General features: G+C 45.3%; 1 protein-coding gene across 7 annotated transcripts in view; it reads left to right on the forward strand.

The window, feature by feature from the left end:
• Positions 1 to 24859, forward strand: part of MYH10 (myosin heavy chain 10) — a 131345-nt gene that overhangs the window by 7276 nt on the left and 99210 nt on the right. For all 7 annotated transcript variants that reach the window (XM_045293458.1, XM_045293457.1, XM_045293460.1 and 4 more), the window contains exons 2-3: positions 2953 to 3328; positions 19643 to 19799. In XM_045293458.1, coding sequence (XP_045149393.1) covers positions 2984 to 3328; positions 19643 to 19799 — 502 coding nt within the window. In that variant the 5' untranslated portion in view covers positions 2953 to 2983. The remainder of the gene's footprint in view (positions 1 to 2952; positions 3329 to 19642; positions 19800 to 24859) is intronic.

Here is a 24859-nt window from a genome sequence, read left to right on the forward strand (position 1 = left end):
GTGTGTATGGATTGGGATAACAGTTGTATGAGCCCCTAATAAAATGTTAAAAAAGAAAGAAAAAAAAAAGATTAAAAAGTTATTTAAAAAAAAAAAAAAGAGTTACAGTCTCAGGACCCCACAGGGACAGTTCCACCCTTTCCTAAAGCGTCACTATGAGTTGTGTGGTCTTGACTGCAGTGAGTGAATGACTCTCCCTAGAGCGTGAGTGTTTATAATGGGTAGCACTGTAACAACTTTTGGAAACTATTTGGAGTTCTGCAAGGTTGGTGGTTCAAATCCACCAGCTGCTCCTTGGGAGAATCATGAGGCTGTCTGCTGTGGTCAAGATTCACAGCCTTAGAAACCATATAAAGAATTGCTGTGAGTCGGAGTCAACTTGGTGGCAGTGAATTTGGGTTTTGATGGCTACTTTGTGCGTAGCACATGCCACGATAGTGATTTCGTGGATTTGGAAACGAATATATGGACTGAAGGTTAAGAACTTAATAAGGTCGCCGTGAGTTAGAGCTGCGGGCACTGGACGTGGGGATTTTGTGGGCGGTATCTGGAGCCCCTGGATAATCCAATGATGAGGCTCTGGGCTGCTACTGAAAGGTTGGAGTTTCGAGACCACTCAGATGCCTCTGGTGGAAGACTTAGCACGTGGTGCTGAGACAGCAGCCATTTGCACACCCTGTGGGACATAGGTAGGTTCTTGACATGCAACTGGGGGGTTGGCTCGGTATCAGCTCCATGATACTCACTCCTCCACCGAGTGCCGTGGACTCAGCACCGCATAGGACAGGGTAGACTGCCCCTGTGAGGTTCCGAGACTGGGAGCCGCTGGTAGTTCCAAACTGCTAACCTTGTGGTAAACAGCCCAACCTGTAACCACTACAGCACCCAGGGCTCCTAACTGTGATGCTAGTGTGAAGTATTATTTGGGCTTAAAGGGTTAGTATCCATACCCACTATCAGGGGTGAGCTGTTCAGGACCCAAGTAGATCCTTTTGAGAATCTGCAGAAAGGTGTAGGTGTTCCTGTTTAAAAACAGACTAACGCACACGTGGGAGCCCTGGTAGTGCTGTGAGATCAGCATTGGGCTGCTATCGCAAAGGTCAGCAGTTCAAACCCAGCAGCCATTCTGAGGGTGAAAGGTGAGGCTGTCTGCTCCCATAGAGATGTACGGTCTCGGAAACCATATACTGGCTGCTGTCATTTGGAATGGACTCGATGGCTGTGGGTGTAGGGTTTGAGGCATGCATGATGTGTACCCAAGGCCATTTTAGGGATCTGATGGAGTTTGAGACTGAGGGTTGCGAACGTGTTAACTTTGACTTGCTTTGTGATTTTCCCACGTAAAGCCTTCAGTGTGCTTCACGAGGAACCCTGGGATCTGCGACTGTCACTGACTCGCTTTTCAGACCTGGAGCTCCAGATCCTTCTTCCTCGTCCACCGCAGTCTGCAAGCTCTTCTGAAATGTGCCCAGCATAAAGCCTTCTCTGGAAGTTGGGTGGTGGGGAAGCTAGGGAGTGTATTGGCCAGGAACTAAACCGGGGTGTTCTGCACGGAAAGTGAGAATTCCACCGCCAGACCACCCCCGCTCCCCCAAAACCAGACTCCCTGCCTTCGAGTTGATGCTGACTCATGGTAACTACAGGACAAGGTAGAATTGCCTCTGCGTTTCCGAGACGCTAACTCTTCACAGGAGCAGAAAGCCTCATCTTTCACCCACACAGCCGCTGGTGGTTTCGAACTGCTGACCGCAAGGTGGTCATGAGGGCTTCTGAATAAACTAATGACCGACAGGTCCTGAAATATATTAGCCGAAAAAGCCATCAAACCAAATTAAACTCACTGCCATTGAGTCAATTCCAAATCATAACGATCCTACAGGACAGGCTAGAACTGCCCCTGTGGGTTTCTGAGACTAACTGTACAGTAGGAGAAAGCCTCATCTTGTCCCGTGGTTTCAAACAAGTGACCTCGTGGTTAGCTGCCCAACTTGTGACCCGCCCGGCCACCAGGAATCCTCAGTAAAAATGACAGACTCAGTAATGGACTACGGTTAACGGTTCTTTTTCCTTCTGCACTGGTGAGGCTATGTCTGGAGTATTGGCCGCCCTTCTGAAAGGACATAGCACAGTGGAGTCTGTTAAGATACAAGAGACCAGGGTAATGAACTGAGGTTTGCTGAGTGACAGAATGCTCAGGCTGAAGAGGGAGGAGACAGGGAGTCAGAGCAGCTGCAGGAGTGGGAGTGGAGGCCGAACATCGACCATCACATAACTTGCAAGGCTGCACTGATGTGAAATCACACTTGAGCGCTGGCCCCTTGTGGTTCCATACAGACCCAGGGGGGGCTGTAGAGACACCAGCGGGGACTGGTTGTGGTCTTAGTAAGGAAGGACTTCTGAAAGTCCAATGGGATGTGCATGTCAGGCTTATTTCTTTACTCTTCTAAGCAACCATCATCTTTTTGTAACTGTATTCTTATGATCAAACAGCTCTGTGAACCTTTTCTTACACATCACCTGCCTGTCTTATCTCTCTTCTCTCTGCCTCCCCCTCCTTCCTTCTTTTTCCCTTCCTTTCTCTTCCCCCTCTGAACGCCCCGTTTGATTTGTGGTGAAGGGTGCAAGAGGAGGTGTAACAAACAAACAAAAAGTCAACCTGGGACTTGGCTTTTTTCCTTCTGTTTGCTTTTCAGTCCTTATAACCAGGGACAAATCTTGAGTGGCCTTCTGACAACCTGAGTCCTACTTGGTGGCCACCCCCGACATTTGCCTTGGAGACGCAGCTAGTGTGGCTGAAGAGGCCTAGCCCAGCTCCTTCACGTCCAGAGCATTCCCCTGTGTGATCTGCCAAAGTCTTTAAGTGTCTTAGAAAAAGCTTTCAGATCCTCAAGTTATCACTATTTTTTAAACCTATCTAACCTCTTTTCTTTCTTCTTTTCCTCCTCTCCGTAGAGGTGCTTGCTCGTGGACCCTTCTGCTCACCATGGCACAAAGAACTGGCCTGGAAGACCCCGAGAGGTATCTCTTTGTGGACAGGGCGGTCATCTACAACCCTGCCACCCAAGCCGACTGGACGGCTAAGAAGTTGATGTGGATCCCATCAGAGCGCCATGGCTTCGAGGCGGCGAGCATCAAAGAAGAGCGGGGGGATGAGGTTATGGTGGAGCTGGCTGAGAACGGCAAGAAGGCCATGGTCAACAAGGATGACATTCAGAAGATGAATCCCCCCAAGTTCTCCAAAGTGGAGGACATGGCAGAGCTGACCTGCTTGAACGAGGCGTCCGTCCTGCATAACCTGAAGGATCGCTACTATTCAGGACTCATCTATGTGAGTACTCCCGTGAAAGGACCGCGGGAAGCGATGACTCGGAATGAACGGAATTGATGGCCGATCTCCGACGCGAGCGTGGCAGTACCCGCGCTCTGGTTAGCCTTGTTGTCTGTCCTGCAGGTGTGTCAGATTCTCGCTTGCCTGAGCCTTGCTCTGCGCTAAGTCTGCACCCATTCTTTTGGTTCACCCCATCGGCCATCCAGTCTGGTGCTTAAGGATTTACAGACGTGCCCTGGCAAGTAGCCAGGTGGGAGCAAGCACGTGGCCGAGAGATCGGGGAGTTTATGTAGTCCTAAAAGGCAGAGAGCAAAGCACCAAGACTATAGGTGATACAGGTGTCTGTCCAGGAGTATGCGGTGGACGGACTGCAAGCTTGGAGGCTCCATCACAGAGGAAGAAGGATTTCCTCGGGTATGGGGAGCTGGGAAAGATAAGCCCTGAGGTTTCTAAGAGGAAACGACCAAGGGTGAGGTTGATGCTTGGGGGTTTCCCTTGTGGTTAACAGCTGAGGATGCCACTTACCATATAGGAGTTACTGAGGATAGTAAGAGATCAGATCGAGAGGAAAAAAGCAAGCCAGATACTGGTGGTGTGATGGTGGGGAACTGGAACTATAATAGAGATCTGGGGATGGGAGCCAAAGGTGACAGTGTCTTACAGTGAAGAGAAGCGGAGAGAAAAGCTGAGCGACTTAGTCTGGAGTTGGGAAAGGCGGTTGATGGTTATGCAAGGAGTGTGTTAACAGAATTGTTACAGAGTAACCTAGATTGCCCACAAGGAGCCCTGTGGTGTAGTATTTACCGAGCACCTGCCTGGATGGGAACAAAATGGGCAGGGCCCTGCAAGCATCAGTTGGAGGACTTTAGAAACAGCTACATCCTGTAGGAAGGGGAGCGGGCCCGTGGGATGAAGAGAACGTCTCTCCACAGGGGCCAGTGAGGACCTCTTTGAGGCGAGTGTGGTTTGGGATTCCGCTCGTAGGAGACAGCTCTTGCTGGGCATGGCCCAATCGATGCTCAATTGTCGCCGTCCCAGGTGCTGGTATAACAGGGTACAACTGCTACACAGTACTTCCTCGGTTGTCATCTCTATGGAAGGAGCCCTGGTGGTGCTGCAGGTCAAGCGTTGGGCGGCCGAGAGGCCAGCATTTTGAACCTGTCAGCCGCGCTGTGGGACAAAGATGAGGCAGACTGCTTCCGTAAAGACTTACAGCCTTGGGCACCCTAGGGAGCAAGCAGTTCTGTACTGTCCTGTAGGGTTGCTATGCGTCAGAACCCACGTGATACAATGGGTTTGGGTTATTTATTTATTTTTTAAGTCTTTATAGGGGCTGATCACAGCATCTTTTAACTTTTGGAGTGGCTGGTGGGTTCAAACCGCTGACCTGGCAGCTGAACACTGAATCATTGTGCCACGGGGCTGCTTTAGGAAAGAGTTGGCGATGGAAAACCCTGAAAAAGGCAAAGTTTGTTTGGTGACTTTTGTTAGGGAAGTGTGATGGTCCCTTCCATCCTTCCCTCCATCCATCCCTCCATCCATCCCGCTCCTCTATCTACCTATTTGTGAAATAGAGTGCAAAGAGTTAAGAGGCATCCGGGTTGAAAGGGTCGCCTGATGAGCATGGCAGAGGTCTGGAAAAGAGGGGGAAGCCAAGGAATCAGGGGAAGACTGGGGAGCAGTGCTGGCCAAGTCCAGCTGCCCCTAAATGGCAGGGGTGTGATGTTTGCCAGATGATGGGAATGCCCATGAAGAGTCGCCAGGTCAGTGGAGGCAGGGAGACTTGGCTCACTCTTTGTTTCTGGTGCTGGCCCAGTGCCTGGCATACACATGAATGTCCTTTTCCCTTCTTCTCACCAAAAAGCCGAAGGGGGTGAGGGAGGGTCGTTCAGTGGTTCCCTCGGTAGTCTAGGCTGCCAGGTGTAGAAGCCTGGGCAGGAGGGAGCTGGCGGATCAAGGATGGCATAGAATGGAGTAAAGGAGTGAGAAGCTGGGAAGGGAAGAGTTGTCAGATTTTAATGCTGGCAGCTAAGCTGGGGGGACTATACTAAATACATGTTTGATGTGTACCCCTTAACCATCGCAGAACATCAGTAGTGAGCCCCACCCCAAGGCTCAGTTGTGGATTATGCATGGTGTAGTCCAGTTTGAAAGCAGGAACATTAGAGACGCATTTTCTGAAATCCTAGCCCTGGAGGACAAGTCTTTGCTAATCCCTGAGCCTCGATGCGAAGTCTGTCTAGAGCACTTTCGCTGCGTCGTGGAGCAGGAGGGACCATCAGGAGTCCCTTGAGGGAAAAGTGTGCGTGTAGTTCTTTGAGTTGCAGGTTAAACTTATTTTTATTTGACAGACTGATGGTTTAACTCAGGTAGTTGGTAGACTGGTTACAAGTTGGGTTGTGATCCTCAAGGTCAGCAGTTCAAAAGCATCAGCTGTCCAGAGGGAGAAAGACCGGTCTTTCTACTCCCATTAACGGTTACCATCTTGGAAACTCACAAGGGCAGTTCTGTCCTGCCCTGCAGGGTCACGATGGGTCACCCATGACAGTGAGTTTGGGTTAGGCTCCGTGCTTGAAAGAAGAGTACCTCAGGTGGTGCAAACAGTTAACACGATTCACTGCTAAATCAAGGGTTGGCGGCTTGAATCCATCCCATGGGTACCTCCAAAGAAAGACGGACTTCTGAAAAGTCAGCCATTGAAAACCTCTTTGGAGGACAATTAGTTTACCCTTGATTTTTTATTTTATTTTGGTACTCTTGACACATTGGCACCAAGAATCAGAATTGATTGAATGGCAATTGGTACTGGTTACGCCCCCACCCTCAACTCCTTTTCAACTTTTATTTCGTTTTCACTTTTAAAAAAAATCATTTTATTGGAGGCTCATACAACTCTTATCACAATCCATATTTCCTTCCATTGTGTTGAGCACATTTGTACATTTGTTGCCCTCATCATTCTCAAAACATTTGCTTTCTACTTGAGCCCTTGGTATCACCTCCTCATTTTTCCCCTTCCTCCCCACCCTCTCCCTCACAAATCCTTGATAATTTATAAATGATTATTTTGTCGTATCTTACTCTGTCCGACGTCTCCCTTTACCCACTCTTCTGTTATCCATCCCCCAGGGAGGGGGTTATATGTAGATCATTGTGATTGGTTCCCCCTATCTCTCTCACCTTCCCCTTATCCCTCCTGGTCAGTTTTTCATTGTGAAGGTTTACAGAGCACTGGTTCTTGAACGTTTAAAAAAAAAAAAAAAAAAAGTAAGCCCATCACTTCAAGCACTGGACCAGCATGTTACCAGTGAGTTATATAAGGCTCTAACTCCCACCATACAACCTTTTCTTGCATCCATCAGGTAGGAAGGTGGGGAAAGATACTGAGAAAATTCACCCGTGAGTAATTGTGAACAGGCTTACCTGGAATGCCCTTCTGCTACATATAAAACAAGCCTCTGAGATGCAGTAGGAAGGAGCTCATTATCAGCAAGAGCCAGGAGTGGAGCTCACCCTCTGGATCAGAGATCCCTGCTCAGTGGACCTTCTGAATCCCAAAGACAGCTTGAATATCCAAGGAGCAGCAGCCGGACCAAGAGCCACAGCATGGAACAGTGACGGACTTCCCGATGCACGGAGCAAGTAAAGCAGAGTGCTTTTATGGACATCTTTATGGGAGCAAATAGATTTACCTTTCTTCCACAGAGTGGCCAGCAGGTTTGAACCGCCAACCTTGTGGTTAGCAGTCCAGTCCTTACTTGACAGCACCACTCATGCTCCTTCAGCTGTAGAAACAAGTGTGGAATTTGAGTGATCATAAATGTGTATCTTTCACTCATTCCTCAACTTTCCTAGGTAATGCTTGATTTAGCTGGAGTCCCAGCAGGTAACAGATGGCCCTCAAATCTGAGAGTTTAATAAATGATTTACAAACGTGGGCAGGATTTTTTTAAAAACATAAGGGATACAGCAGTGCCCCAAGGCTGGTTATGTCTGAGAGCCCTCGATACACCATGGCCTTTACAGTAACGGGGAAGAGCTGTGACCTCCACTTGGTGAGGACCTCTGTGTGGTTGTTGATAATGGCCATGGAGTCAGTTCTGACTCACAGTGACCCCACTGCTCCATAGGGTTCTCTTAAGATTGTGACCTTGCAGAAGCCTTGGCGTGGCTGCCAAGGTTGGTACCTTTGAGTGGTTTTGTTTGACCTGCTAACCTTTTGGTTAGTAGTTGAGTACTTAACTGTTCCCACCGCTCCTACAGAGGGTTACCTGATAGGCATTGGCAGTAGTGATTCGATGGTAGAATCCTCGCCTTCCACTGGGGCGAACTGGGTGCGACACCCAGCCAGTGGACCTCACGTGCAGCCGTCAACCCATCTATCAGGGGAGGTGTGCATGTTACTATGGTGCTGAGCTACAACAGTGGGTGCAGAAGAAAGGCCTGGCCAGCTACTTCCAAAAATCAGTCAGTGAGGACCTTGTAGATGGAACAGCCCAGTAATCCACAGCTGGTCATGGGAATGGCATAGGACCAGACAGTCTTTCATCCTGTTGTCATGGGATCCCCATGAGCCGGTGCCCCTTACCACCACCTCTGAACCGTGGCCTTCCTTAGATGCAGATAACGGGCTAGAGTCTGCCAAATAAATACCACCACCTCCCACCCTCAGTCGCTGCTTGCAGTCTGAAGCCAGACGGGGCAGGGACTTGATGATAGAGCTTAGGGTCAGTTGCAGTCTCAAGTGGAAAGGAATTTTTGTTACATGGTAAGAAGTAAGGTCAAGATTAGAGCCCTGGTGGTGTGGTGGTACAGGTGGGGCAGCTAAGCTCAGAGTAGTTCAAAATTACCCGCCACTCCCGGGGGGAGCAATCTGAGGACGAGGTTCCACTCTCGTGAAGATTGATTCGGCTGCTGTGCTCGGATATTCAAGCGGGCTTTGGGATTCAGAAGGTCCACTGAGCAGGGATCTCGGGTCCAAAGGATGCGCTCCACTCCTGGCTCTTGCTGGTAATGAGCTCCTTCCTACTGCTTCTCAGAGGCTCGTATATGCTGAGGAGTTTCAGTCAATTTGAGAAGTTCTGTTGTCTTCCCGTTTATTTTTTCCACGACCTTTTTGAAGCCCCCTCATCCTGGGTATGTATATCCAGTGATCTTGTTCATTCTTATCAATTAATAGTTTACTTGAAAATTTCTCTAGAGTTTGCTATGAACATGATCCTGTTGTCTACAAATAGTAGGTTTCTTTTTTCCTTTCCAATCTGCACATTTCATTTTATGAGCTTTTTGCGTTGTGTAGAACTTTTCAGTGCAATGTTGAATAGACGTGATAGGAAACCCACTGCCATTGAACTGATCGCAGCTCATAGCCGCTCGCCACTCTCTATATCACAGGGTAGAACTGCCTCCTAGGGTTTCTGAGGCTTGAACTCTTCTACGGAGTAGACAGCCACATCTCCCCCCCTGGAGCAGCTGGTGGATTCAAACTGCTGACCTTGTTGTTAGCAGCTTGCTGAATAACCCACTATGCCACCAGGGCTCTGAAGTGGTAGGCCTCCTTATATCATTCCTAATCTCAGAAGGAAAGCTTTTTAGAATATTACCATTAAAGAATGATGCATGCTATTTGATTTTGCTATTTTAAGAGTATTTTTTATCAGATTATAAAACATTTCCTGTTCCTATTTTCTTAGCCTGAATGGGTAAATTAAAAAAAAAAAATCCAGATTAGATGTTAATTTTTCCTTTTCCAGCATCTAATAAGATATGTGATTTTTCTTGTTGGGAATCATATATATATCTATTAGTGCTACACTAATCTTGCAAGGGCTGAGGCGTGCTTTTCATGTACGGACTGCCTGGGTTCCGTTTTGCTTTATTTGGGTAAGCGCTTGCATCTCTATCCCTCAGTAGGCTCCACGTACAGGTTTCCTTTCTTGTACTGCCCTTGTCACGAAGATTTTCCTTGGGGGGAGATTCATCTTTATGTCTTCTCTAGAAAAGTTTATAGAGAGTCAATAATTCTTTTTAAAATAATGGGAATTTTATTTGAGGGGCAATTTTTCTTTAATAGACAGTGAACCCTTCAGATTTTTTATTTCAACTTTGGTAATTGTGTTTTCAAAGAATTTATCTGGTCCTACCTAAAAATTTTAATTTATCTGCATAAAAGATAATCATAAGTTTCTCTTTAAAAAATTATTATTTTTTTAGGCTCTACAGTGCTCTCTTTCACTTCTGACTTGGGTAACTTTTTTAATGAGTCTCACCAAGGTTTGTCCATTTATTAGTCTTTTCAAAGACCAGGTTTTTCTGACTTTGTTGTTCTTTTCTATTCTTTTGTACCTGGCACCTGTTTTTCACACATTTGTCTCCTTTGACTTCATGTGGGTTTAGTGATCTATGCTCTAATGTCTTCAGTTGGATACTTGGACCATTTTCATAGGGCGCTTTGGTTTAGCTGTGTGCTGCAAGTTTGCTTTTTTTTTTTCAGGATTAAGATGGGAGAGGTGATGGCGGCAGCTAGCTAAAGAGAACTTGCAGGTATAGAGCTCAATCCAGAAGTGAGATCCTGCCCAGTCAGAACTTCAATTGTAATGGTGGTTTTATTTCTGTACACTCTTAGTGGGTAGCCCTCAGAATCCACTGACACCTGTGAGGTTTACCACGCCACCTCCTCCTGGGCGGGCCAGCCCTCCCAGTTAAGCATGCCTCTGCAAGCTCTGCTTGGCATCTTGATTCTCAGCAAGACCTTGGAGTTGGTAACTGGTGGCACAGTGGGCTATGTGGTAACTGGAGTTGGTAACTGGTGGCACAGTGGGTTATGTGGTAACGAGTTGGTAACTGGTGGCACAGTGGGCTATGTGGTAACTGGAGTTGGTAACTGGTGGCACAGTGGGCTACGTGGTAACTGGAGCTGGTAGCTGGTGGCACAGTGGGCTACGTGCTTGTTGGGCTGCTAACTGCAGTGTCGGCCGTTGGAGCTATCCAGTCGCTGTGCGACAAAGATAGGCTTTTTGTTCTCCGAGAAGAGATACTTACGTCTTGGGAACCCACAAGGGCAGTTCTGCCCTGCTCTGTCATGTTGATAGCATTTGGTGCCAGTTAGAGTTTGGCTGGTTTTTGTTAACCTCAAACAGTATTTCCATATCATCCTACATTCAGTCAGTGTTCAAATTTTTCTGATCTCATAAGTGATTTTCTTTTCAGTCGGTCTGTTAAATTGAGGGTACCAAGAAGGTGGGTGTAGTGTAGTCAGTTGCTGTGTCTCCTAATTCGTAGCTTTCCCTCCCTCTTTTTTTTTAATGAGCGATCATTTAGGGTTTTCTAGAGTCCAGATTTTTTTACTGCATTTCTGTTTTGTATTTCTATGGTCTTTTACCTACTACTTTTCTACCTCCTGTGTTTCTTTTAAACTAGTAGCTGGCTCTAGAGAGCAGGGTCAGGAGGCACCTAATGCCATGGTACTGGTCATTTCACGGTGCTAAGATTGACCTGTGAGTCAGTTTAAGCTTTGTAATCCTGACATTCACGTCCATTGTGTCTTCATCTCCCAATCTCCTGATGACGAGCATTGTCCAGATCCTTTTTTTTTTTTTTGCTGTTTTGGCTGACCCCCAAGTAGGTGACCTTATGTCCTAGCAAAATGATCTTGGATACATTTGAACCCATCATTTTGGTATGCTGAGTCCCTGTGTCAGATCACTATTTATTGAGGGTTACAAAATCTTGATAGTTGAATGCTAACACTTTTTTTTTTAGCATTTGTTTAGTGAATTCTTTTAAATTCAATGTACACAATTTAGACATTAAGTTTTCTTCAGGTTTATTATCATTGCTTTAAAAAAAAAAGAAAAATTGCTTTAAAACAAGAGCAATGTATCCGAGAGCAAATAGAGGGTGAGCGTGTTAGTGGTATAGGAGGAAGGTGAAAGGAATAGAAGCCAATGTACATATATTTTATATAAATTAAGATAGCAGACGGACTTTGGACCTCTACTCAAGTCCTCCCTTAACACAAGAACACGTTGCTCCGATAACCTGGCACTCTTTGATACTCACCTTCCCCACACGATTGCTGAAGACAAAATGGGTGCATAAGCAAATGTGAAGAGAGCAGATGGTGCCCAGCTATCAAAAGTTATAGCATCTGGGGTCTTAAAGGCTTCGAGTCAAACAAATGGCCATCTGGCAGGGAAGCATATGAGCCCACATAGAAGAAGCATACCAGCCTGTGTGATCATCAGGTGTTGACGGAATCGAGCTTCAGGTATCAAAAGATCCAAAACAAACAACTATATTGGTGTGAAAGAGGTGGGTTGGAGTGGGGACCCAAAGCCCATCTGTAGGCAATTGGATTACCCCCCCCCCCCCAGAAGTGGTATAAGGGATTATTCAACCAAGGTGTAGTATAGCCCCGACGAATTACTCATCATTCCTCTAGTTCCTGAATTAACCCCTATCATGACCCAGTTCCACCTACAAATCTGGCTAGACCAGAGAACACACATTGATACAGGTAAGAGCTCTGTCGAATGGAATTCAGGAAAGATAACCCCTCAGTAACAGTTGTGGGAGTAGCGATATCATGAGGGGAGGGGGATGGTCTGGTCAAGGAGGGGGAAGGGTGAGAAAGGGGACCCCAACACAAGATTGGAAATACAGACACCCTCCCCCTCAAGGGGACGAATCACAGAAATGTGGGTGAAGGGAGACAATGGACAGTGTAAGACAGGAAACAATGACAACATATAATTGATCAAGGATTCATGGGGGGGGGGGGGGGGGCAGAAAGAGAAGCTTATACCAAGGGCTAAAGTAGAAAATGGCAACATATGTACAAATATGCATGATACAATTGATGTATGGATTATTATAAGAGCTGTAAGAGCCCCCAATAAAAGGATTTATAAAAATAAAAGAAACATTTTCATTTTGTTCTTCCAAAGCAATAGTATTTTTGTTTTCAGTAAAATTTTAAACTAAGAATAGAAAAAAAGTATGTTTAGTCTTTGATGCCCCTCATATTTACCTCCTCCCTTGTTTTTACCTTTCCACCTTATTTTTCTTCTCAGTTTAACTTTGCTGTATGTCCTGTAAGAAGGACGTGGTCCAGAGTAAATGTGTCTGCTCATCATTTGGTTGTCTGTAGTATCCATTCTGCTTTTAATTTTATTTTTACAGTTTTATTGGCACATAATCCATATGTCATACAATTCAGTAGTTCAATCATCAGAAAGAATTGTACAATCATTACCACAATCAATTTTAAAACATTTTTTTCCTGGTTAAATCGCTTTTACACTGAGTTGTGTAATCACAATCCGTTGTAGTGTACTCTACCCACTCCATTATTCACTCCCTGAATTCTCTCACCCTCTCTATCTCCAACCCCTGACCCCCACATCATCTATAAACCCTTGCATCATTTATTATCTCTGTGCATCCACTACTTCTGTGCTTCACAAACTGGAAACCCCAACAGAAACAAAAAACAAAGTGCTAAGGATAAAATAATAATATAAAGATAAAATAAAATAATGAGTAAGAGAGAAAAAACCATCATCAATGTTTTAAAAGCCAGGGGATAAATTTTTGTCATGGAACTAGCAAGAAATACTTAGAAAAAATTCAGGTTGGGTCAAGAAGGAGGTCAGCTAATGAAGTTCAATCCAGCATAATCAAGATACCAATGATGTCTGATAGCAAAGCTGTTTGGAGACCCTTGCCTGTGGCTAGTAGGGATCTACTAGAGGTATAATCAGACTAGTTACTCTGCAGATGGGTTTTGAGCTCTGATACGTTTTCCTTTGTCATTTTTGAATTTTATCATTGTCATCTCTGAATCACACAAACTGGTGTGCTTCTTGTGTGTGGACTTAGTGGACTCCTTGCTTAGACGGCTGCTTGTTTGAAGACAAGCCTTTAAGACCACAGACACTATTCTTGTTGATAGCTGGGCACCGTCTGCATTCTTCACCACACTTTGCTGTAGCACCCTTCTCCTCAGTGATCGTTTCATGCAGGTGAGCTGGGCCATGTTATCTGAACTAATTGTTCTTGGATTTGGGCTAGAGCTGACAGTCCATCTGCTTGCCCCTGGGGTATGCAGGACTCAGCTTTACTTTGGCAGTCATATCAGGACAAAATCAAAACCCCGCAAGACCAACCACACCAACCAGCAAACTAAAGGCAGGAAAACAAAACCCCATAGAAACAAAAAAGTAAAGCTTTGTCAATCATCCCCCTGGGGTATACGGAGATTGCACTGATAACATTATCAATATTTCTAATGACACAGCACTCCGGTCATTGTCAGTATGAGGAGTCTGTGCGAGCATAATTTTAATATTCTAGATGATTTCCTGCCGTCTTTCCATGCCTGACCAAGAAAAATAATTAAAAACCAAACAAACCCAAAGCCATGTGGACTTCCAACTCCTTGTGGGGTTTCCGAGACTGTGAATTCTGACAGGAACAGACAGCCTCATCTCCTGCAGAGCCCCAGGTGGGTTTGAACCACCAACCTTGGCTAGCGGCTCACCACCTGACCCATACCGGGCTCCTGTCCACGCCTTCGCCACCTATTCTTTCTCCGGTGCAGTCTTGTTTCCATTTGTGGAGGCTGTGTTACATTGTGTTAAATTATTTTGTAAATAATCTGCATAGACAGTTCCTTTCTCTGAATCTCCTGCATGTTGAGCTTTTTTCCTTATTGCTTGAAATGCACATTATGTGAAGTTTACACTGAGTTTTCAAATGATGAGAGAAACATTTCCCTTCCCCTCTCCCTTTCTGTCTGTGGGGAGAAAACTCTTCCTAGCCCTGTGAACATCCTGTCTGGGAAGCCCTCTTTCCTCCAGGGTCGCCATCATTTGGGATCAACGGGAGGGCAGTGCGTTTGGTTTTGTTGCTCTTTCTACCTGGGCAACGGTCTGATGTCTCTTTAGAGTTACAGTCGGGTGCAGGTTTAGGCAGTCACAGTCTGTTCCATCTCCACTTCCTCTTCATTGAATTTTCCTCAAAATAAGGAATCTGTGTCTCCCTGCTCTCAAACAGATGGGTGGCCTGTCCCAGTGACAGACCGGGGAGATGGGCATTGCAGATAGAACCATCCACACATAAGGGCGTGTGGAGGCAGAATGCACAACATACATGAAAACTAGCAAACAATTTCTTCTGTCCCTCATAGATGAAGTGCGTGAGAGCATTATATGGTGACCTAGTATCCACAGCTCACCCTCAAGCCTTTGTGGGTTTTTAGAATGCGCACATCATTTTACCCTTCCAGTACCTCACTAGGCATTCTTTTTTTTTAATGGTCAAAATATTTTATTATGAAAATTACATGGTCTTACAAAGTTTAAGTGTGTTTGATTCAGATACATTTTTAAAGTTTTGAATACTCAATTGCATCCAATAGTAAACTTCCTTCTTTTTTATTTCTAACAATTTCACATCGCCGTCACCTATCATAGTCTCAGTAGTTCAACCACATTAATAAGAGCTGTGCAGCCATCACCACGATCAATTCCAGGACATTTCTTCTGCCTTGTCTTCCTTGATGTTGGCTCCCCATTTCCTGTCAGGTCCCTTTGGCTCTATTGATTCAATTCTCTACAGCTTGTACCTAATGTGGATTTCACATACAGGAAATTGTACAAGATCAAGAGAACGGCCAGACAACCACACAGCAGAAGAGCTGGAGCAGTCACACATTGGGTCAAGAGGGAGCTCAATGACAAGGTGTCACGTTTTGACCTTAGTGCATCTGCAGTCTCCAGTCTGCATTGTGTGTACTCTGCCTGGTAGCGGGCCCCTCCCATCTCTGGTTCATCGTCGGAAGGGATTCACCAGAGGCTTCATCCACATGGAGCACCCTGCAAATGGGTCAACTCACCAGGCATTCTGTTCGGCTCCTGAACCTTAGCCCCCACCTGGGAGTGTGAAAAGAGGACTCCTAATCTCCAACCCTTGCAAACCTTGGCACCGTCATCAATTGTGTTAGGCAGGGTTCTCTGGAGAAACAAAACCAGGACGTTAGGATATATGTTAATACAGTGAGAAGTAATATGACAGCTAATTAGTCTACACAGCAGTACAGAGGGCTCAGTTCCACTCACTTTCAGTTAATATACTGGAAGCCCTTCAACTCCACCTGGGCTGCTGGTCCAAGGTCAAGGAAGCAGACCTTGGAGTTTTCCCTCAGGCAAGACGAGCAGTCTGCCTGGAGACAGCAAGGTGAGCCAGCAATAATCAAGTAGCCCGGGAGCTTAGTGAAGCAGGCCCTGTTGGGATCTCACATGGTGACAGGGTCCCCCAGCCTCAAGCTCAAGCAATGTATGCACCAGCAGCGTGGAGACACAGGTCTCGAAGGACCTCAAGCTCTAGCGATGCAATCCACGTGGCTTGACCTGGAACGATCACCAGGGAGGAAGAGGAAGATGGGATGCCCGCAGTCTTTATTTATCTGGGTTGTCCTCCTATCAAGCTGCAACCTGATTAAACTCCGCCCACACGTTCCTATTGGCCTAGTTGGCCCAGTCAACCTATCACATCAGTGCACATCTTACCATGGATTTTCCATATCCAGAGCTTGTGAGTTAATTCTCCATCCAGTGTTAATCCAGGACTCTTCCTTCTTCCCTGCCTTTTCTCTCATTTGATCACTGGTGATCTGCTACCACACAGGTAACACCCGGAAAACCCTGTGGGACGGTTCGTTCTTCTGTCTCCAGTCTTGCTTGGAATCAACTTACAGCACCCAACAATACTAATCAAAGGCAAACATTTTATGATGCCACTTAACACGACCCTCTAGACCAGGGAAGCATACGGAGACCCAAACCCCTTAGTGGTTGTCAGGCAACTGGAAGGGCAAAAGGGCTGCTGGTTAGGGAACACTGGAATTCCCATTAGTGAATGGAATGTCTCGGGAAAACGTGGTCAAGAGATAGTGGTGGTATTTTCACAGAGTTGGTGGAAAATTGGAATGGAAAGAGTGGGGTTTTTCACAAACTTTAAGCGTCCTCGTACACCAAAGGAGCCCTGGTGGGTTATGTGTTGGGCTGCATTAACCACGAGGTCAGCAGTTTGAAACCATCAGCAGCTCTGTACTTCCATACAGTTATAGTCTTAGAAACCCACAGTTCTACCCTGTCCTGTAAGATTGCTTTGAGTTGGAATTGACTTGATGGCTGAGTTTGGTTATTTTTTTTAAAAATCATACACCAACTCCACTGTTATTCTCATGCGAGCAGACTGCCACCGTATTCTCCCACAAAGTGGCTGGTGGGGTCAAACCTTTCCATTAGCAGCCATTTGCTTTAACCACTGCAAAACCAGGCCTCTTTGTCTGTTGTAGAAGAGTGAACCTGCCCTGAAATTAGTTTCTAGGCTGATGGAGACGTTTGCCCTTGAAGCACTTAAATTTAGCGTTGTTTCCACTTCAGCATTTATTACTTCCCCTTTTTAGCAAGCACAGGATACGGATGATTATGTAGCCCCTTGTGTTTGGATGACATAGTCATATTTGTGTGTCTTACTCATCTTTGCAATCCTAGTCCTGGGACAAGTGTCTAACACGTGGTGGGCACACACACCGCAACGATTGCCCATGAAAAATGTCTTTGTTGTGAGGAGACTTGCTATACGTGGTATGGAATGTTAGACGGAGTTTGTGTATTTGAACTCTCTTGACATCCCGCCTGCGTTCCACCAGCCTATAAATTATCTGCCTGTTAGAAAATAGTGATGGAATCTGAAGCCTCAGGGTAGCCGATGATCTCATTTATTTTCAACGACTGAATTTGCCACCTTGAATCTAGGTATATTGTCACCCACTGCCTTTTTTTTGATCATGGGTGTCCGAGAGAGACAGGACTAGCTGGGCAAGAGATTTGATTAGAAGAGAGTACAAGATGGTCTAGGGACCCCTAGAGGTAGTCAGTCCGTAGTTCAGGGGTGTACTGAAGGCTCAAGAAGGCCAGGAGTATAAGATTTAATCATTCAACAAACTGAACTCAAACCAACACCAAATCCATGACCCTGAAGTGGATTCTGACTCATAGCCCAATAATAGGGTTTCTGAGACCATAGTTCCTAACAGGAGCAGACAGCCTCTTCTTTCTCTGACCCCCCCCCCCCCCCCAGACTCTGGTGGGTTTGAACCAATGACCTTGACATTAGCAGCCATGTGTCTGATCCACAGGTCCACCAGGACGCCTTAGTCTGACAGGGAGGGATAAACAAGAGCAGATGTCCCGCTCGCCAGAACCTGAAGTAAGGCATCAGCAAACAAGAGCCCGGGTCCAGGGAACTTAGGTCAGGGGCTCTGCCTTGTGTCCCTTCTGTAGGTCTAGTCTGGTGGGAAGTGTTTTCTTCAGCGTGCACTTGTGAGTGAAGGACTGAGAGGGACACTGCCAGAGGGAGGGGTCTGGAGGCTGGCTCGCCTGCTCTTCTTTTAGCTTTAGGAACTGCGGTATTCTCTAGAATGCCTTCCGGGGTGGCAGTTGCCCAGGGTTTCAGCCCCTGTGAACAGAGCTGTCAGGAGCTGGGCACTGGCACCCCTTCAGCCCGCTCTGGTGTCTTCTTGCTGTAGACTTTGGCCCACCCACGCTACCTTACATTCCAGCTCATTCCATAATGCTGTCGGTCACCGTCTTGTCCCTCCGAGGGCTGGAGCATCTGGCAGCCACCCTCGCGGCTCTTTTTTCCACGGTGATTCCTTGGTTCCCGAGGAACCCTGGTCGGTAGGTGAGTGATGCCCAGGGCTGCTCGCCGCAAGGTCAGCGGTTTGAAACCACCCAGCTGCCCTGTGGAAGATGAGGCTTTCTGTAAAGAGTGACAGTCTCAGAAACCCACAGGGGCAGGTCTACCTTGTCCTGCAGGGTGGCTGTGAGTCAGCATTGGCAGTGACTTTGGCTTTTGGTTTGCTATCGTTCCCAGAGCCGGATTTATAGATTATTCTCAGAAAACACCTATGTAAGAAAGAAAGAAAAACGCAAAAGTGGAACACAGTATCCGTTCTGTTAGGGACGGATGTACTGGTCAGGAGAGTGTATGCCTTCTCGGCTGTTGTTGCCATTCGGACTCTAAACGGCCCCAGAGGCTTTCCTAGGTGGTCAATGGGGACCACCCGGTCTTTGCTGCTGCTGGGCTGGAGTGTGACCTGCCCATCTTCGGATGAGCAGCCAAGCGCCTCGCCATTGTGCTCCAAGGCTTCCTTTCCTCTCGCCTAGTCACCCTTAAAAAAACATTGAGCACCCCAAAACGCTTTTGTTTATACGAGTGACATCTCTCCGTTAATTATTGTATCAGGAATTAAAACGAACAAAAAATGATTTCATTTAAAAATAACAGTAGGAAACCTAACTCAGAACACATTTTTTTAATCATGGCGTTGCGGCACAGGAATTGAGAAACTATTTTCCAAAACAAAAATTAGATCAGTGAAGAATTTTGACATTTTTATAAATTCCTTTAGTGTCTTAAGAGAAAAGAACTGTAGTGTCAACTCTGATTGTGTATTTAAACTACCGCAGGATGTTCTTCAGTGACAAGTGTGACGAAAATCCAGCTCTTAATACAGACAATTCAGTGAGGAAGGGGAGGAATATATACTGCATATACTCGTGCATAAGCCAAGTTTTCCAGCACATTTTTTAATGCGGCTTTTGTGGTAAGATGAGGTGCCTCGGCTGATATTCGGGTCAGCGTATACTTGAATGTATATGGTATATAATTACAGTATTGGGAGCTCTTAGAGATAGCTTAACACTCATTAGTTCAAACACACCAAGCAGTATTGTACAATGCGCTACTGCAATCAGATTGCAGGAGGAATATTTTACTAGCGTTTTCCGATCACTGTGACTTTTCCTTGGCACTATACTGAAACTCAGCAAATGATAATTTTTCAATGCTGGCTGCTCTTTGGAATCTGAAGGGCAGAAATGAACTTCTTAATACTTTGTACACTTGCAAAGAGCGTGAACATAGAGAAGGCAAGTATGTTTGACCCTTGGGGAAACCTGTGAAGTCATGAAAGGTGTTATTTCTTTCCATTAGCAGGGGAGAGAGTTGGGTCTGGGAGAGAACCACTCTGTCTGGGGCGAAGTGCTTTGTGGCACGGAGTGAAGCGCCCACATTTGGGCTAGGTTTCGTTTAGGGTGCAGGTGACGGATTCAAGGATGCAGATCCGTGTTCGGATTACAGCGCGGCTTCTGCCTCCTGCTTGGACGGTGCGGGTGAATGCAGTTTAGAATTGCTGTGTTTTCCTTTTGTTTTTAACCTCGCGTGTGATTTTTGTTCTAGACCTATTCCGGACTCTTCTGCGTGGTCATCAATCCGTACAAGAATCTCCCGATTTACTCTGAGAACATCATCGAGATGTACAGAGGGAAGAAGCGGCATGAGATGCCCCCGCACATCTATGCCATCTCCGAGTCTGCCTACAGATGCATGCTTCAAGGTAACTGGGAGCGGCAGGCAGGCATCCGCCGCACCTTTTGACGTCTCAGCCTGTAGAAAAGATGAAAAAGGAAAGCAGTGTGTGTTGATGGTAGAAAACTGGGTTCTTAAATCGCCAACGTAGCCATGTCATATAGGAAGTTCCTAAGTCTTCTGGTTGCGTGATTGCAGTACATGCCAGTAATTACATCACAAAGCATCTAGCTTCTATGTACAGCTGATCCCCAACCACCACGGGCCAGTCGGACCTCGAGGCTGTTGCCTTAGATGCTAAACACCAGGAAGAGCTTTGAGGGTGAAGAACAGAAACCGGTTCTTTGATCAGGGAAGGAACAAAAAAGGTAAAATGTTAATTACAGTCCAATGCTGGCTACAAAAGGAGGCAAGAGAAATCTAAATGCACATGCGGAGGGGGCTATTTTGATGGTTTTCTTTCAGATTAGAATGAAAGAGCAGTTTGAAGTCATGTCTTTAGGTACAGTGGCTTATGGAGGGATTTTTTTTTTTATAACCAGAAGGTTGGGGTTCTGAGCATCTTTTGCATTGCTGCCCACGAGAATCTATTTAAACACAGGCGCTCAAATGTCATGTGGGAACCTGACTTTCTAGAATAACTGCACCCCTCTGCCTTTTTCTTTCTTCATTAAAGTTCTTATATAAATAATCGGTTCATGATCATCTTCAGAAAACAGATAAGACAGGCTGCATCTCCTGGTCATCAAATCTCAGGTCACGAGAAGGTCCTCTTGGGGACTGGACCTGAGGGTATTGTGTATGTAGGAATTAATACACTTATCATACCCATTTCTTACTTCAGTTTGCTTTGAATGCCTGTTACGTACCGAGTCTCCTGACACCAACAGAAAGACTTAAAGATGAGAATGGGGTAGATTTATAGGGACAGTGTCAAAAGTCCAGAGAGCTTAGACTTTTTTGTTTCCCCCTCAAAAAGCTTACATTTCATAACCGTTCCTTAGGTTAAAAGCCAAAGGATATTGAATATTGCTCCAGCCCCTAATAATAAAGTTGGGATGTTGTTAGTGCCGTCCAGTTGGCTCTGGCTCATAGTGACCCTGTGTGCCGTCCTCACCGCTGTTCTTACGTGTGAGCCCGTTGTCGGTCCTTGTCGAAGCCGCTCCTCTTTTCCACTGTCTCTCTACCAACTACGATGTCCTTCTCCAGGAGCTAGCCTCTCCTGACAGCACATCCAAAGCACGTGAGGCGAAGTCTCACCATCCTTGCCTCGAAGGAGCGTTCCGACTGTACTTCTTCTAGGACAGATCTGTTTGTTCTTTTCGCGGTCCGTGGTATTTTAAAAATTCTTTACCACCCCATAATACAAATGTGTCGATTCTTTGGTCTCCCTTGGCCAGTGTCCAACTGTCACAGGCACACGAGGCGATTGAAAACACCATGGCTGGGTCAGGCGCACCCTAGTCCTCAAGCCACAGCCTTGCTTTCTAACACTTGAAAGAGTTCTTGTGCAGCAGCTTTACCCAAGGCCATAAAGTTAAGAATATAAGCGAACCGTAAAACTTCGCGACGTGAAAGTAACCTAGAAACATGAGAGGAAAATAACTATTTCCTTTATTAAGGTGTCACCTGTTTACAGTAAAAGCCATGCTTTCAAGTTTATAATTCTGCAGTCTTGACTGGTCCATGCAGTTACATACATACCGCTGCAGTCAAAATGTAGAACAGTGTCTTCCCTCCAGAATCTCCTCCTGCCCTGAGAAGAGCCCCGCTGGAGGAGTGGTCACCTGCTGGGCTGTGCTGCACATGGTCTGCAGGAGAAAGACTGGGCTTCCCAGCTGTCTTGAAAATGCACGGGGCCACTGGCCAGCCGTGACTTGATGGCAGCGAGTTTGCTGGTTTTCCTGGTCGTAGTCATTAAGGAGCCCTGGTGCCATAGCAGGCTGTGCGTTGAGCTGCTAAACACAAGGTCAGGAGTTCTAGCCCACCGGTTTCTCTCTGGAAGAAAGACTCAACCATTTCACGCCTCAGAACCCAAGGGGCAGGTCTACTCCGCGTCTCCATGAGTCGGAATCAACTCCATGCCAGTGAGTTTGGTTGTAAGCCTATAGCCAGCCCCGTCTCTACTCTTCACCGATGACATCGACTGGTGTTTTTGTCTCATCTTCCAGACACACATATGGGATGAAGTCATACGCAATTCAGCCTCGTGCCTGGCTTCCTTATTCGCGTAATACCTTTGAAATACATCCATCCGTACGCTTTCCTTTTGAACACTGAGTAGTTGCCTATTGCAAGCATATCCCACATGTTATGCATACATTTGAAGGTCATTTTAGATTCTTTTTAGTTTTTTGGCAATTAAGACATCAGAAACTTTTCATCCGTCAGCAATTAATACATTATACACACCCATATGCGGTTATGGAAATGAAGCTCTTTTCCGTTGGGTCAATACCTAGGATTTCCAAGTCATATGGTAAGTGTATGTTTAACTGACCAGACTGACTTTCAAAAACCAGCTGGTTCCTTTTTTACCCTCTCTTTCCTTCCTGTTCTCATTGTTGCCAGCCAGGTGTGAGGGCTCCGGGGCTCTGCAGCCGTGCCAGTGCTTGGTGTCCTTGATTGTCAGTAACTTGTACCCGCTCTTCACTACAAGGTGGTTTTAAAGGCCTTTTGTCCAGTGGCTCATGATCGTAAGCATCTTCTGATGTGATTACTTGCTACCTCCATACCTTCTTTGTTAAAAGGTCCAAATCTTTTGGCCAATTCTCACTTGAATCGTTTAGTTTGGTATTTACGGAGTTTAGGAATTCTTTGGCAGCATGCTACAAATTCTTTGCTGAATAAGTGATTCGCACATTGGTTTTCCTAGCTCGTGATTGAAGCCTGGTAAGTCTCCCTTGAATTGCCTTGCTGCTTTTGTTGAAAATCAACTACATTTTATTTCAGGATTAAAATGTCTACCAGTATATCACACAGTCTGGATTGTACTTGCTTCATAGGAAGTCAGAAGTTTTAGAAGTTAAGTTTGTCCATTTCTACAAAAAAGGGGCTGATTGTCGATCAGTGAGGGCAGAATTGGCAGTAATTTTTGAGTCTTCCCACCCATGAGCTCTTAAGTCATTGACTACTTTCATTAATGGTTTTGGTCTTTTCATCCTAGAGCTCTTATCTTCCGCACATACTTTGTTAGATTGATACCCAAGTATTTTATTTTTTCTGACGTTAACGTTTACAGTTCCAACTTCAACTGCTCATTGTTAATATATAGAAATACTAGGGGGTTTCAAAAAATTCCATGGAAATTCCACTGTCTTCCGCTTTCATTTTTTCCGTGAATCCTTTGAAAGCCCCCTTTTATATTATACATCTGTAAACCTTGTTTTCTGCAACCTTGCTAAACTCAACTCTAGAGGTGTTTTTTGTTGTTTCTTGTTAACATTTTGTGTCTATGATTTTCTATAGACAGGCCCTCTGTGAATAGAGAAATTCCTATTTTCTCCTTTCCAGTCTGCCCCTTTCATGTCTTTCTCTAAGGATGTTGGATGATACTGCATAGCAGGAGCGCCTTGTTCCTGATCAAGTTTTTACTAGTAACTGTGACGTAAACTACAGGTTTTATATACCTGAAAACTAAACCAACCCCCCTGCTGTTGGGTTGATTTCCAAAGCTGTGAAGTTTTATGCGAGTAAGTAGCCTCATTTTCCACCCCAGGAAATGCTGGTAGGTTTGAACTGCTGGCCTTGTGGTTACCACCTCAATGTATAACCCACCATAAAGTCCAGGGCTTCTGAGAGGTTTTTATGTATGTCCTTTATTGAGTTGGTGAAGTTCCCTTTTACCTTTTTCTAAAAAAATTATGAATGGATTTTTTTTCTTTCTGTATCTATTGAGATGATCATGCTATTCTTTTGGGTGCTGGTGTGGTGAATTAGATTGTTTGCTGTTTGGATATTGAACTAGCCATCTATTCCCCAGGCAAATGTCACTTGTTGGTGATGTATTGCCCTATTGCTTCTTTCAATTTGCTAACCTTTTATTAAGAACACTTACATCTCTGTTCACGATGGATATTTGTAGGTAGTTTTCTTGTAATGTCAGGTTAAGGCTTGGGAAATGTTTCCTCCTCTAAAAGTTTCTGCCAGAGTTTTTTAGAATTGGTATTATTTGTTTCTTAAACATTTGATGGAATTCATCTGTGCAATGGAATGAAGTTTTAATTTTATTTTGAAGGTAGGGTTTTAACGACAAATTCAATTTCTCTACTAGATATAGGTCTATTCAGATTATTGTTTCTTTTCAACTGAACGTTGATAAACGTTTCCATAAGAAACTATTCATTTTATTTATGTTGTTATTGTTTGCCGGGAAGTAGTTACTAGTATTATTATTATTATTTTAAGATCTGTGGGAGCTGTAGTGCTTTTCCTGTCCTATTCCAGATAATTGTATTTTATGACCCCCCACCCCTTTTTTTTCTGGTCAGTTTGGCTAAAGGCTTTTTAATTCTCTTTACCGCAAAGAATCAGCATTTGATTTTATCGCGGGCTTTTTTTAAACTTAATTGATTTGTTTTTTAAAATCATTTCTCCTGCTTGTTTTGAGTTTAATTTGCTGTTTCCTGATATCTTACAGTAGAAGTCAAGATCAGGAATTTTAAACATTTCTTATTGTTGAAAATATTTAATTAAGTCTGAGTTTATTGAGTGCTGCTTTATTTTGTGATTTGGGGGCTGTGCTTTGGAAAATACTAAACTTAACTAGTTAGTCTTGACTCTGGCAGTCTAAGTGTTTTTTTGGAAGTAAATGTTTTCTTAGAAAGTACTAAAGGGCCGACGATCCTTGAACTAACTACAAGCTTTTCTTTCTTGGTGTACTTTAATTTGTTCTTTTTCAGTGGTTTGTTGCTGTTGCTGTTTTGTTGTACATTGTTGCTTGGCTTTGCTCTGTCTTGTTTTTGTGCATGTTGGTGTCTCCACAGGTCTGTCTGGATAGGATAGGCTGCATGAACAATTTGGAGGAGAAAACAGTGGGACCAACAGTTCCGGGGGGACATGGGAGAGGGGGAGGTGGGGGGAAGGGAA

This window comes from Echinops telfairi, unplaced genomic scaffold (genome assembly GCF_000313985.2).
Source record: "Echinops telfairi isolate 266 unplaced genomic scaffold, ASM31398v2 ScPeMD7_2010;HRSCAF=2546, whole genome shotgun sequence".
NCBI lineage: Eukaryota > Metazoa > Chordata > Mammalia > Afrosoricida > Tenrecidae > Echinops > Echinops telfairi.